We start from the raw sequence: 13,300 nt of genomic DNA on the forward strand, positions 1-13,300 counted from the left end.
AATCCTAGCAGACTACTGCCATTAAATTTAAATTATGAAAACATCCGAAGCAGATTCCCTAATCCAATTCAGCTGCACTTGACACAAGGACTATAATGAATGAGCATTTTTAATTTTTAGACTATAAACTTAAACACACTTACTAGAGAGTAAGTTCCATTGAACAGAGTGAGATTTACTTCCAGGTAAACACACACAGGATTGCATGGGCAAGGAGAAAGGCTGCAATTCTATGCGCATTTACTTGATGGGAGTAAACGGTACTGAATACAGTAAGACTTCTGAATAAACATGCACAGGATCATAGTGCTCAAGATTCTTCATTATTCAAAGAGCAAGCTTAGCTTTAAGTAAGAATTCCAGGAGTTTCACATCTGAAATCTGTTACAGATCAGAAATTATTCCCTTTATTGTAAGAAACTTTGCCTCTTTTCACTTTTTTTTTTTAAGGCTTTGAATGGAACTTGGAGGAAGTGAGGTTGCTGAAATAAATTAAGGTTGTAAGTGGATTGTAATTTTAAATTGCTTCCACTTCATCATAAGCAAGGGGGACATAAAAGGTTGGCAGTTCAACACTGAAAAATCTTTAGACAAATTGCACATGCCATAAATGCATTCACATGCTTCAAAATAATCTTGCCCAATAGAAAACCATTAGAACAGACACAACTATGGATAATTTCATACATTTGTCTTGTAATGATGGCATCAACCAGAACAATCCTTCCAGTGCAATAGATCATTTATAACAGTCAGACATAGTCACCCAGTGGAAGATGCATGTTTGAAAATTGTGCAAAATGTCAAAAATAACTCACAACTGATTGCATACCAAATCCCAGCTTTCTGCCTAGTTATCTCCTTTCCAGTGGGCAATGGGATTACACTATGAAACCCAAGCACATTTTGGAGAAAAGTTTCTATTAAGCATGGGTGAAAATTCTTTCCCCACCCCACCCCGGTGTGCTAAACCATTTGGCATCTGTTGTCTAATTGGTCAGTCTCAGTTGATTGGTTTTACTAAGCAAGCCATGACTGAATAATTGCACTCACAGAAGTTGCTTATAAGCTCTCTCCTGGTAGGTTTGGTTGGAGACATAGGTTACATACACCGAGAAATGATTAATGGTGTGCTGATAGACAATGTCGCAGACATCTGAGATCACAATGTTCTCTTCTACTCGCTTCTCAAGGTCCAAGAGGAAACTAAATAAGAAACCAAGAATTAATCATTGACATCAGTGTCCGCAACAGACATAGCCAACAAACACAAATAATTAAAATAGAGGCTTCTGCCACATTCCACTCCCCCCCTTTTTATTTTTATAGATAAAAAATAGATTCTGAAATACTTTTGGCATTTTGTTCAAAATTAATTCTGCTAGTTTTTCCAAAACTCAGACAGCGTATCAACCAAGCTAATCTTTGGCTATCAGTTTTGAGACCAGTCCAGTTATTTTCATTCTATTTTAATAGAAGAGGTCTAACTAATAAGTGGTACAACGTCAACAATAATTTGATCTTGTACCGGCTTCTCAGAGTGAGACATGCTACCCTCTAGGGGAATTGTGGAGAATTTCACGTAGTTGAAAATAGTTATTGATTAATCCTTGGCAATGACATTTTATGAAGGAAATTTTTATTCCTCCCCCCCACCCCAGAGATCAGGCAAAATGGGAGATATGTGGCTATAGGTGTACACTTTTGTAGACACACCATGGCTACTAGCTATGATGGTTATGTTCTGCCATCACAATTGGAGGCAGCTATGCTTCTGAATACCAGTTGCTGGAAACCACAGATGGTGAGAGGGCTCTTGTACTTGAATCCTGATTGCTGGTTTTCCACAGGTGTCTGGTTGGCCACTGTGAGAAAAGGATGCTGGACTAGATGAGCCATTGGCCTGATCCAGCAGGCTCTTCTTAAGTTAAATGTATACATGAGACAGAAAGTGCCTGATTTCCAGGAAGAGAATGTAGCTTTTTCCTATGTACAGGTGAGGAAGGGAATAAGCATGTAGAAAAATGCATGCAAGTGACTGTGGTATGCATGTCGTGGGTGGCACTGAGGTTTAAACCACTGAGCCTCTTGGGCTTGCCTATCAGAAGGTCGGTGGTTCGAATCCCCATGATGGGGTGAGCTCCCGTTGTTCTCTCCCAGCTCCTGCCAACCTAGCAGTTCGAAAGCACACCAGTTCAAGTAGATAAATAGGTACTGCTGCAGCAGGAAGGTAAATGGCGTTTCCATGAGCACTGGTTTCCGTCACGGTGTTCCGTTGCGCCAGAAGCGGTTGAGTCATGCTGACCACATGACCCAGAAAGCTGTCTGTGGACAAACGCCAGCTCCCGGAGCATGAAAGTGAGATGAGCACCGCAACCCCATAGTCGCCTTTGACTGGACGTAACCGTCCAGGGGTCCTTTGCCTTTTGCATGCCATAACAACAATAAATAATATGGCTTGTCTCTAATTCAGCACTGATCTGAAATTAATTTAGTCCTCAACTAACTAGCAAAATATACACGGAAAATATATATTAATGAAGACATTAACAGAATTTGTATGCACAGAATTCTCACCCTGAAAAGGGTGAGATTTCCCACAAAACCTATCATGCCAAAAATGAGGACAAACCTAAATAGCAATGACACTGTTGTTGCTATGTGAAGGAACAGTTGTACTCTATTTTCTCCCTGGCATATTTATCCAGTCACGACAACACAAAATGAGTACATACCTAGGCATTACTATTTACCAAAGAAAGGTGAGAAGGACAGAATATGACACAACCCATGCTTGGGCCTCTGATCCTGGTATCATTTATATCTTGCCTGCCCTGAGAGGCCTGCAGCACTGGACTGAAATGGGAGGCAAGGCTGCATGACTGTAATGCTGAAGAGCAGCATTGATCAGTCAAATTCGCAACTTACTACGATGACACCCACACATCTTCCACCCAGGACAATCACCTCCCTATAATAGGGAGGGAACTGTGTTTCCATCTGATTTTAAGGCCTTTTATATGTAATCGCTTTTGGTTCAAAATAAAGGATTATGTATGGGATTCAACAACGATGCTGTTTAAGTCAGTACAGTGGTACCACAGGTTAAGAACTTAATTCGTCCTGGAGGTCCGTTCTTAACCTGAAACTGTTCTTAACCTGAGGTATCACTTTAGCTAATGGGGCCTCCAGCCGCAGCACCGCTGCGCGATTTCTATTCTCATCCTGAAGCAAAGTTCTTAACCCAAGGTACTATTTCTGGGTTAGCGGAGTCTGTAACCTGAAGCGTCTGTAACCTGAAGCATCTGTAACCCGAGGTACCACTGTATAGTTATGGACAATGGTACATTTCTCTACAGTATAAAAGGGGAGACATTAACTTATAAAGATAATTTACAGAAGCTGAAAACACGAACAGGCCCCACCTATGCCTCCCCAGGGACAGCAACAACAAAATTGAGATTTAATTCCTACACATATTAATCGCTAAAAGCCTTACCGCTCACTGACTGCCATGACATCTAGGACATTGGAGAAGAGGATGTGAGCCTCTGAAGGATGTAGAATCTTTTTCAATCGCTCATTTTCCATGAAGTGATATATCAGAAGGTTCAGGCTCTTGTAATACGAAGCTTCTGAGGTAACCAGTTCAAACATGGCCTGCAGAAGAATTCCAAAATTGTACATGAATGATGGATGCACAATATAAGTGAAGGCTCTGAAAGCCTCAGTGACAGGTAGGCAAGTCTAGTATTCACAGTCACAGGGCAAAAGCTCACAGCTCTATAGAGTTACCACCCCGATTACCAAGCCAGACCACACCATATGGATCTGGATGACAACGAATTTTGGGGTGCAGAATTGATGCAGATGGGACTGAACATCCCATCTGGAGTTGCTAATCAAAGTACAACTACAGCTGAATCAGAACATGTAAGTTTAAAACAACCACAACCACCTCAGAATGCTTTTTCTAAAGAGTTGAAACTTGAGTATGCTACCTGAAATACTTAATTTTCTAATTGTGAAGATATTGTAACAGGGGTGGGGAACACGAGGACCACATTCCTTCCTGGGCCACCACATTCTGGGGGCCACATGCCAGTGGGGGGGGGGCAGAGGCAAAACTGAGCACAGCAAGGAATGTGAATTTTGCCAATCTCCTTGGCAACAACAGGGATTCATTCCTTCTTTCCTCTCCAATCAGTGACGGCATTGCAAAGACTTTGTCAGTGACATTGTCACACAGCTAAATCTGACAGGCTATATGGTGCTGCGTCATTATCGTGTTTGCTAGTGGAAAAATAGTGCCGAGCTGCAAAAAAAACCCAACAACAACCAAGGGAGGGCATTTAAAAAAGCTTTTGACACCCGACTTTCCACTTCAACAAATAGTGGTGTGCAAAAAATGTGGTACAACACTACAAGCAACATTTTGAATATATCAATTTTCCCTAACAGTTTTGTCTTCCAAAAACGTTCAATAAATATTCATATTAATCAGTTTCTTGCATAACTGCACTCAGTCATGAAAAAGCAGCAAAGGAAGACCAACTCCTAATGTAACATTTAAGTTCCAATTCTTACATAACATTTGTCTTCTGTAGTGAAATACTGGTGGAAAATGCACATGACTTTTGTAGGAGGGAAAGTCTTTGTTAGTAGCCTCATTTTCACATACTTCCCTGCAAAAATCTATTTTGATTTTCATTCTGGTGAAGTATCTTATGTATGTGTTCCTCCAAAGATAATCCTCTGTGGCAGGAAAAAATAATGCTGCAAGTCCAGGATGAGACTAAGTTTTAAATCAAAGCACACAGCAGAGACCAGAGTTTGGATGTGAACTGGAATAGGGTACGACAAAGTATTAAGACTAAAATCACCAAGAAGGAAGAAACATATTTAGAATTGCCAAAAGAAGTGTTCTTGGCCTTCAAGCTCATTCACTGCTTTGAACAGCTCAGTGCTTAGCATCATCATGAATAAGTATTTTTACGATATAGTAATACATTTATCAATTCTTATAATTGCTAGATAGTTGTTCCAAGTCTTCTCCATTACAATCACATTCTCCATGCTAGACCAGTACAAGAACCTGAGTAATGTCTTCCCTCTGGCTTGTCTCCTCTGCATCTTTCAATTATTTTCGATATACGTAGCTCAAGAATGACATTGGTGATTCATTCTCAACAGATGTTTAGATAATTAAAGCTATCCATCAGTGATATAGTCATTTTTATCAGTATTCCATTAGTTTTCCTTTTCCTGCCTTATAACCCCTAGCAGTTTAAAATATTTCAGCCCACTATCTTGTGCAGTTACTCTAATTTTCAATTAGAACCAGCATTTGTGTTTATTGGAAACCTATATCCCTAATTCCCCCCACTTTGTCTCACACCAAAACCTGTTTGGACAGGCTTAAAAACAGAAATACGGTGATCCAGATCTAGATTTAGGATCATTGTACTAGCAAACATTTGCTCGCTTTCTTTACAGATGCGTAGTCAATTCTTTCAGCCTTTGTGCGTGTTTCACTATTTCATCTAATATGGATAGTGATAGATTCACCTCTGTCAACCTTTTCAAAATAACTTTATCACTTACTTTCTAAGCAGTTTACTTTTTCCATCGCTTGAGGACACAACATCCCTTCCAATTCATTTTTCGTTGCCTATGGTCTTTTGACGCTTTATAAATCAGAACACTTATATAATTCCCTTTTCTTAGCTTCGTTCAACCAAAATTTGCCTATGTTGCTTTAAGAATGGCCTGTACAGTTTTAGGTATAAATCTTTGTTGGGCACACCAATTCCGTCTCGTTCTGTAGTTGCTGCAGTACGCATAAAGGCCTGAGCCACAATTGCTTCAATGCCACCCTGCGTAAAACAAGGGTAAATAGTTCCCAATAGGTGCAGTATTAGAAGCTGTCAGCACTCTCTAGTGGGATAGGATACAAGAGGCTTGAAAGCAAACTGCCACCCCACTCCAGAAAAACCTCATTTCCCATCATTTTAATCAGTCAGTTCCAGAGCCTCCTTGTGCCAGTGCTGTCAATGTACCACTTGGACTCAATGCTGACCCATTTCAGAGTAGCCAGAACCTTTCTTGTTGCCATTAGGGTCAGCTCCCCTGTACATGTGCCAGGTTACATATGGCAACCACATCTGGTTATTATGAGGCATAAAAAAATAACAAATGCTTGGAAGTCATTTTAAATTTTCTTCTCTATAAGTTTTATAATTGATTTCAGTACCAGGAGTATATATGATGATGGTTATATTAATCTTGATGTATCTTATAGTGTGGTGGTTTGTTTGATTCTTTTGTTGTTTGTTTGTTTGATTGATTGATTGATTGATTGTATGTTTGTTTACTTGTTTGTCCGTCTGTTTTTTCATATATGTATGTATCTTAAATTAATGAAGATATATTAAAAAAACACACAAATGCTTTTAACTTTAATTTAATCCTGAATTATGAATATATACCTTTGCACCTTGCTGTGAATCTTACCCACTTCCCCTATCGCTATGTGCACCTCCCTATGAAACCTTAAACAGTACCCTTGATTACTGTACTTCGTTGCAATAGCTCTTTTTCAAAGTTGGCTCTTTCCCCCCCCACCAAACAAAAAGCAGCCCTCATCCTCCATCCTAGGAAGCTCTCATGTCCTAGATAGAACAGGCATAGGCAAATTCGGCCCTCCAAATGTTTTGGGACTACAACTCCCATCATCCCTGACCACTGGTCCTGTTAGCTAGGGATGATGGGAGTTGTAGTCCCAAAACATCTGGAGGACCCAGTTTGCCTATGCCAACTGATCTAGAACAAAAATTTGTTAAAAGTTGCTATAGGCCACCATTCTAGTTTCATTGTTCTTTGTGGACCATCACAGTGTCTTAAGTTATGGCCTTGAAAAAAGTTGGACCTGTATAACCACGTCTCTTGACTGACATATGCATTAGGCTGGAACATGTTATGTATGATGTCACTGAAAAGGATACTTCTATGTCAAGTTCTCCCCCCTTCTTAAAAAATCTTTAAACTTTGTTTTTTAAAATAATATCAACACCTCAACAACCGTTTTTGGGTTGTTGCATTTTTTGGTATATTTATACAATACATATTTATTTCACAAGTATTACTCTGCTATTTATTGTAAATGGCTCTAGCATCTCTTCTGCCTCTATTGACATTTATTCATTTTGAATTGCTATACTTTAATAGACTTGTTAAAAAATTTGCTATTCCAACTGCAGCACATACTATAAACAAGCATAAGGCACGAAGCTATTTAAATTAAGCCATACTTCAGCTCAATCTGCCCCAGTTATGATATGAAAAGCAAGGCGAAGAAAATAATCACCATCGTTAATTCCATAATATCTGCCTTTCAAAGCTCTCAGATTTTGAACTTAAAACATCTGTAGACTAAGAATTACTAAATAAGAAATGATACTAACGCTCAGGCTGGTCGTACAAAGTGTAAATAAGAAATGGTTGACCTTTCCTGGGATCTAAAATCCTTTCTTGGAGCTAGGAGCCTGTCATTACTCCTACAACTCTTCAGCTATTTTTAGACTTAATAAAATCAGCCAAAAACGGGGGGAAAATAGGTCCTTATGGCAGGAATCCTGCAGTTTTGGCAGCAAGGCATAACATCAGACAAACACCAGAGTCATATTCCACTACTCAGATATAACCCTCATTGAGTTCAATGACATTTATGCCCAGGTAAGTGCGTATAGGATTGCAGCTATATGTCAACCATGGGGACATACGGTATATAGTGACTGCCCCAGTTTTGTGCCTTGTGGAAGTATGCATACTCTCCACCATTAAAAATAATGCACCAAGGTAACCAAAATGCTGTGCCCAGAAAAGCTGAAATCTGACCATTTTAAGCCTATTTTGTATGTGTACAACCATAAAGATTAGAAATTTCCTTTAAAAACCACGATAGCAGCTGAAATATTCAGGATGCTGAATTCTGAATTCCCAACAATTGCATTGTGCTGTTCTGCATTTACACTATGTATGATTCCACACATTAAAAAGAGACTACTGAATCAAAACAAAGAACATTGGATCAAAACAAAGATCTGTTTAGCCCAGCACTCGTACCACAGTAAAAACCTGCAGACTGTATTTCCTCCAGCTCCTAAATATTCTTTTTCAGATGACTACATCCATACAGAGTATTCCAAATGTGCTCACTGGATTATCCGTATTGAAGAGCATATGTACTTCAATGTATAACAGCTGGTGAAATACATACTAAACAAAACAGGGCTTCTGCACCTTTAATAGTTATGCAGAAGAGAGGAAATTGCATCTTTCACCCAGGTATTAAAATTGCTACATTATTGTTTGTTTGTTTGTTTGTTTGTTTCTTTGTTTGTTTGTTTGTTGTATGCTGCCCATCTGACTGGGTTGACCCAGCCACTCTGGGCAGCTCCCAACAGAATATGAAAAACACAGTAAAACATCAAACATTAAAACTTCCCCTTGATTCCCCCCGCCTCCAGTAATGATTTTTCTTGTATACGTTCAACAGCTCTATTATTTTCTCTTGGCTGGCTCTATTTTTAGCTCTCTGTCTTGTTTATTTTGCTGCATAGCTTACATTTTATTGCTTTTACTTTGATTATAAGCTGCATAGCCCAAAATGAAAAATTAATGAATAGATGTTTGGTGGAAATAACTATTAAGGCAATCTACACAGAAATTTCTGACTGGTTAATAATTTCCTGGAGCCTCTGGCATGCTTCTGAAAAAAAATGGTATGACATTGTTTACCTCCTAATTATTAAATAATTAAGTGATAAGTTATGTGTAGTATTTTGATTATAAGATCAACAATTCTATCATTTGAGATTTTGAAGGACTCTTTAGTGAAAGCCATCCACTCCCAGTGAATGAGTAAATTATGGTTTAGTTTCTCAGTTCATCTAAAAACTGTCATTTCTGAATAAAAGAAAGGGAGCTTCTTCCAACATCTTTCACAATAAGGACTGATGCATTTAATTAATTTGCAATCTCTGCAATTTCTTTCTTTCTTCCTAACAGCAATCTTATAGAGGTTGAAGATGAAAGGGAAGGTTCAAGTTCAATACCATACCACCCAGGACAGAAACTTAGAGGCAGCTTTTTCCTTTCACTCTCTTTCTTTGTACCTGGTTATCAGCTTGGGTTTGGGTTTTTTCTTTCATTTCCTGCCCCCCCCCCTTGCATTCAATGGGAAGCAAAATTGCTATGCCACCTTCAGGGCTGGTACAGTTTTTCTTGCTTGTTAAGGCTGTACCAGAAGAATGGGAATGTGTCCATCCCTTGCCCCAACAGCCTATTGACAGTAGAGCTTTTTATATACCACAGTGAGAAGGCCTCCATCTCCACGCATGGAGAAGAATATACAGATAATCCAATGGTCCTTCACTCACACTTCTGTAGAGTTTATTACAGCCCTCTCATGCCTTTTTTTCTGCTTTATTGCTTTTGGTGAACTTAAAGACGCTTGCATTATCAGTTTTAGCAACTTTAGCCCTGACTTTGTCTTCCATTAATGTTACTATAGCAGCCCAACCTTGTTCTAGAGGCAGAAACTGGCAGGGATTGAGAAAAAACAGGATGGCCATGACTTTTCAAAAGTAAGGAGAGTAAATTAAAGATTTCACAAAACAGTCGCTTTACTAATATCAATGAGATTAACATTAAACTGTGCCGTTTTGTATTAAATGAGTCAACCCACAGAGTTTTCCACTGAAATGTCAGCAGTGCAATGCTCCTTTCATCCACCCTTCCCTGAAGCTGTATTACCTCTTGAAGTTTGATCTCATCTGGCTGGAGAATATTCAGAACACCACTGCTCCTGACTTCTGGAAGATCTTGCCACAAATTAAACCTGGAAGTGGAATTCCTGAGCAAGCATATCTGGGGAACAGCCTTGCTTTCTTCGGTATTTGTGGCTTCTGTCTGTGATGCTGTGTCTTCAGTAGCTGTGCACTCTTCTGCATCTGTCTGTGAATCCTGCAGCCGCCTGGTTTCAATCTCCTGACGTGTAGATTTATCCCGATATTCTTGATACAAAAGCCCTACAAAGCACCAAAGCACACAGATTTGTTCTTTGAATGTCTACTCCTCCAGAGCCATGTCCTGGTCGAGCAACAGTAGTTGCTACTGCACAAATTTTGAATATTGTCTATCCTGGCTGCTTCAGCCAGAACAGTTTAGAAAAAGGAAAGCTGGAATCTGAAACAATGTTAGAGTAGTGATTCCAAACACCTAGTCTCCAGGATTGTGTTTTAAATCAGTATCATCCTACAAGCCATTGAAAGATCACTGCAGAACAAATAGCTCTAGTTGATGCAAGCAAAAGAAAAGCCAAAACTTAGAGTCATTAGCCTATCCAACCTGGGAAATTTCCTCCCCAATCCCAAATACGCTGCTCAATCTGAGCATGAAAAAACCCACCCATTTAGGCTGCAATATTCTAGTCTCTGAGACATATCTAGGACTAAATATTGCACACTAGCTAAAGCCACCAAATAGCAATTAAGAACAGCTCAACTTAGGCCAAGGTCAGTTGTCATGCTGATCTAAAATCTAGAGTATAACTTGGAGATTAGGAATGACCTGGACACATGGGTACATAGTCCTCTCCCTCTTTTGCCTTTCATGGTTTGCAATATCATAGCCTGCTGTGATGCCTAAACTGGACAAACTTTGGCTAGTTCTAAACAGCAATTGCTTCTAAACTATTATTTTAAACCATGGTTTGAAATGGCTTTGCAAATAATAGTTTAGAAGCAATCTTTGTTTCTGCTAACCAATGTTCTGGTCACAGATGCAAGGGACATGACTTACTGAGAGAACATAATTTCAAATTTTCACTTGATCTGATCCAGCAACTTCACCAACTTGTTGACAATGAAGGAGTATATAATGAAACCTGTAGTATCCCACGATTCGCAATGAGATACAAGGTCTTCCCATAATACACTACGTTACCTTCAAAAAACAAACTTTAGCAGCGCAAGAATGCTCCTGCAATTGTGTATCAGGTTGTGCAGAAATATGAGGAATACTTCATAATTAGTATCATACAAGACCACTGAAAATAGTAATAATATATAGTAACAATAATAACCAAATCCTACTATTTCTTATGGGATTTCAATAATACCACAGCGTTTTACAAAATTTATTTTGGATTTTCACTAGGCCTGCCCTATAAGAGGAGAATAAAATCTTGCACCAGATAAAACTGTAAATCCCATTTTAAATAAATCAAAACACCAGTTTGTGCTAATTTCTTGCGAGCCACTCCCTTCATTTGAAAGTTAAATGCAATTTAAAATTGCTTTCCCCTTCAGCTCCAGTAAGCAGAGAATGGACTTTTTAAAAAGTATATCAATTTCAGTACAATTTTACATTTTACCTAATGTAAAGAAAATCAAAATTGTAACTCATGAACTGCTTCACATACCTCTGTGTCAAGTACTTTAATATTTCTGTATACTAAACTATATTTAGCTTATAATCTTAGATAATACACATGATTTATAATGGGGAAGTGGTATAAGGAACGAGCTTTTTCCCATAGTGCAAGTATATTCAGTAATCGCTTCTTTCTGGAACGCTATTCAGAATGGGATTAAAATAGCAGTAGGAGAAACTGTACCTTGGAAACCATGTACTTTCCTGTTAGCTTCCTACACTTAACTGAAAATGAGAGATTACACTTAAATGCATTGTGCTGTTCTAGTGAAATTATACTTGCATAATTCCACTTGAACTATGTTATTACATATTTTCAAAAGCTGATTATTATTTTTTTGTAAATAATCAAGGCTATGCTTAGCATTAAACAAAACCATGAGTATGGTAAAGGAATGGGATGGGGAAAAATAATACTTTAGTGATCTTGGCTGGAGACAGTAATTATATATATATCAAGTGACTACGAGAAGGCTTCTTCTCTGAAAGAGAAGCATATACCTTAACTATTTGCTGGTCAGGCAGTATAAAGTTCAAGAGAGCTAATAAACAAGTCATAATACTGAAAAGACATAATTATGCCTCTATAGGGATATGGATAGCTCAGCTGGTTAGAACGTGGTGCAGATAACTCCAAGGTTGCCGGTTCAATCCCCTTATGGGACAGCTCCATATTCCTGCATTGCGGGGGGTTGGACTAGATGATCCTTAGGATCCCTTCCAGTTCTACAACTGTATGAATGGAACCAGAAGATCATCAAAAATACTCATATATGCTACCAGTTTGCTCAGATATTCCAGGTATCTTTTTCTTGAATGTAAAATGGGGTGGGGCTTTTTTATACTGCTGTCATGGAAAGACAAGCTTTGGTCCCCACTTCACAATCCCCCTTTATTTACACCATCCAGTATGAACGCTACCGCACTGCAAGTGATAACAACAAGCATAAGGATGATAAGAGCTGGTAAGATGCTAGCAAAGACAGCCAGCTCAGTTCTTTTATGAGAAACGATAGCATATACTGCTGCTGGTGGTGCCTTAAATAGTTCAGGAAAAATGCTCTGAAATGATCTTGCTTAGATGGCCTATTTTTGGAGGAAAAATTGTCCTCCAAAAATACTGCTCATAAGTGTGAAGGGTCTTTGGGGTGGGGAAGGTGTTTTTACAGATCTCAAATTTATTTCTGGTGTGTTTTATGTTTCTTAATGACATATGAACACATACTCATTAATTTCACCCATAGAAAAACAAAGAGTGTTATCCAGTTTTATGGAAAGTGGGGAATGTGCAGCCAACTTCTTCTGCCTTCTGTTTTGCTATATATAGTACAGCAACAATCCTATGGATGTTTATGCATCCATACAATCCTATGGATGTCTTACTGAGGTGGATATGACTCACGGGCTAAGGTCATGTGAGATTCATTTGCACACACTAGAACCTCCAATACCATTTTAAAAGAAAAAGAAAAATAACTTTCCCAGAAGGTGGAACATTTGACTGTAACTAGTAGCACACCCGACTGCAGCCTGAGTGTTGGTCTTACCTATTTGCTCAATGAAGTTTTTCCAAGAGTCAGCTGTCATGGGATGAATCACTTGCAGAGCCTCGGGGAAAGCAGCCGGGCAGTCGGGATGCACAGGGCTTTCTTCGGAACTAGAAACTGGTCCAGCCATGGAAGGAGACTCACTTTGGGTGAGAAAAACAACAAAAACAAACCAAGGAGTATGGATGCCCGTTCTGTTTCCTTCCCACCCTACTGGCAGAATCAGTTCGGGCTAACAGCAAGGGACTACATGGGCT

General features: G+C 39.0%; 2 protein-coding genes across 7 annotated transcripts in view; both read right to left on the reverse strand.

Moving 5' to 3' along the window:
- LOC114598132 (nuclear body protein SP140-like protein) overlaps positions 1-13,300 on the reverse strand; it is a 402,008-nt gene that overhangs the window by 200,455 nt on the left and 188,253 nt on the right. The gene's annotated exons all lie outside the window — the stretch shown is intronic.
- NGEF (neuronal guanine nucleotide exchange factor) overlaps positions 1-13,300 on the reverse strand; it is a 60,444-nt gene that overhangs the window by 16,810 nt on the left and 30,334 nt on the right. For all 5 annotated transcript variants that reach the window (XM_028730717.2, XM_028730716.2, XM_028730715.2 and 2 more), the window contains 4 exons: positions 13,044-13,186; positions 9,817-10,091; positions 3,500-3,660; positions 1,054-1,206 (listed from right to left, as the gene is read on the reverse strand). In XM_028730717.2, the coding sequence (XP_028586550.2) occupies positions 1,054-1,206; positions 3,500-3,660; positions 9,817-10,091; positions 13,044-13,186 (732 nt within the window). The remainder of the gene's footprint in view (positions 1-1,053; positions 1,207-3,499; positions 3,661-9,816; positions 10,092-13,043; positions 13,187-13,300) is intronic.

Source organism: Podarcis muralis, chromosome 6, assembly GCF_964188315.1.
Source record: "Podarcis muralis chromosome 6, rPodMur119.hap1.1, whole genome shotgun sequence".
Taxonomy (NCBI): domain Eukaryota; kingdom Metazoa; phylum Chordata; class Lepidosauria; order Squamata; family Lacertidae; genus Podarcis; species Podarcis muralis.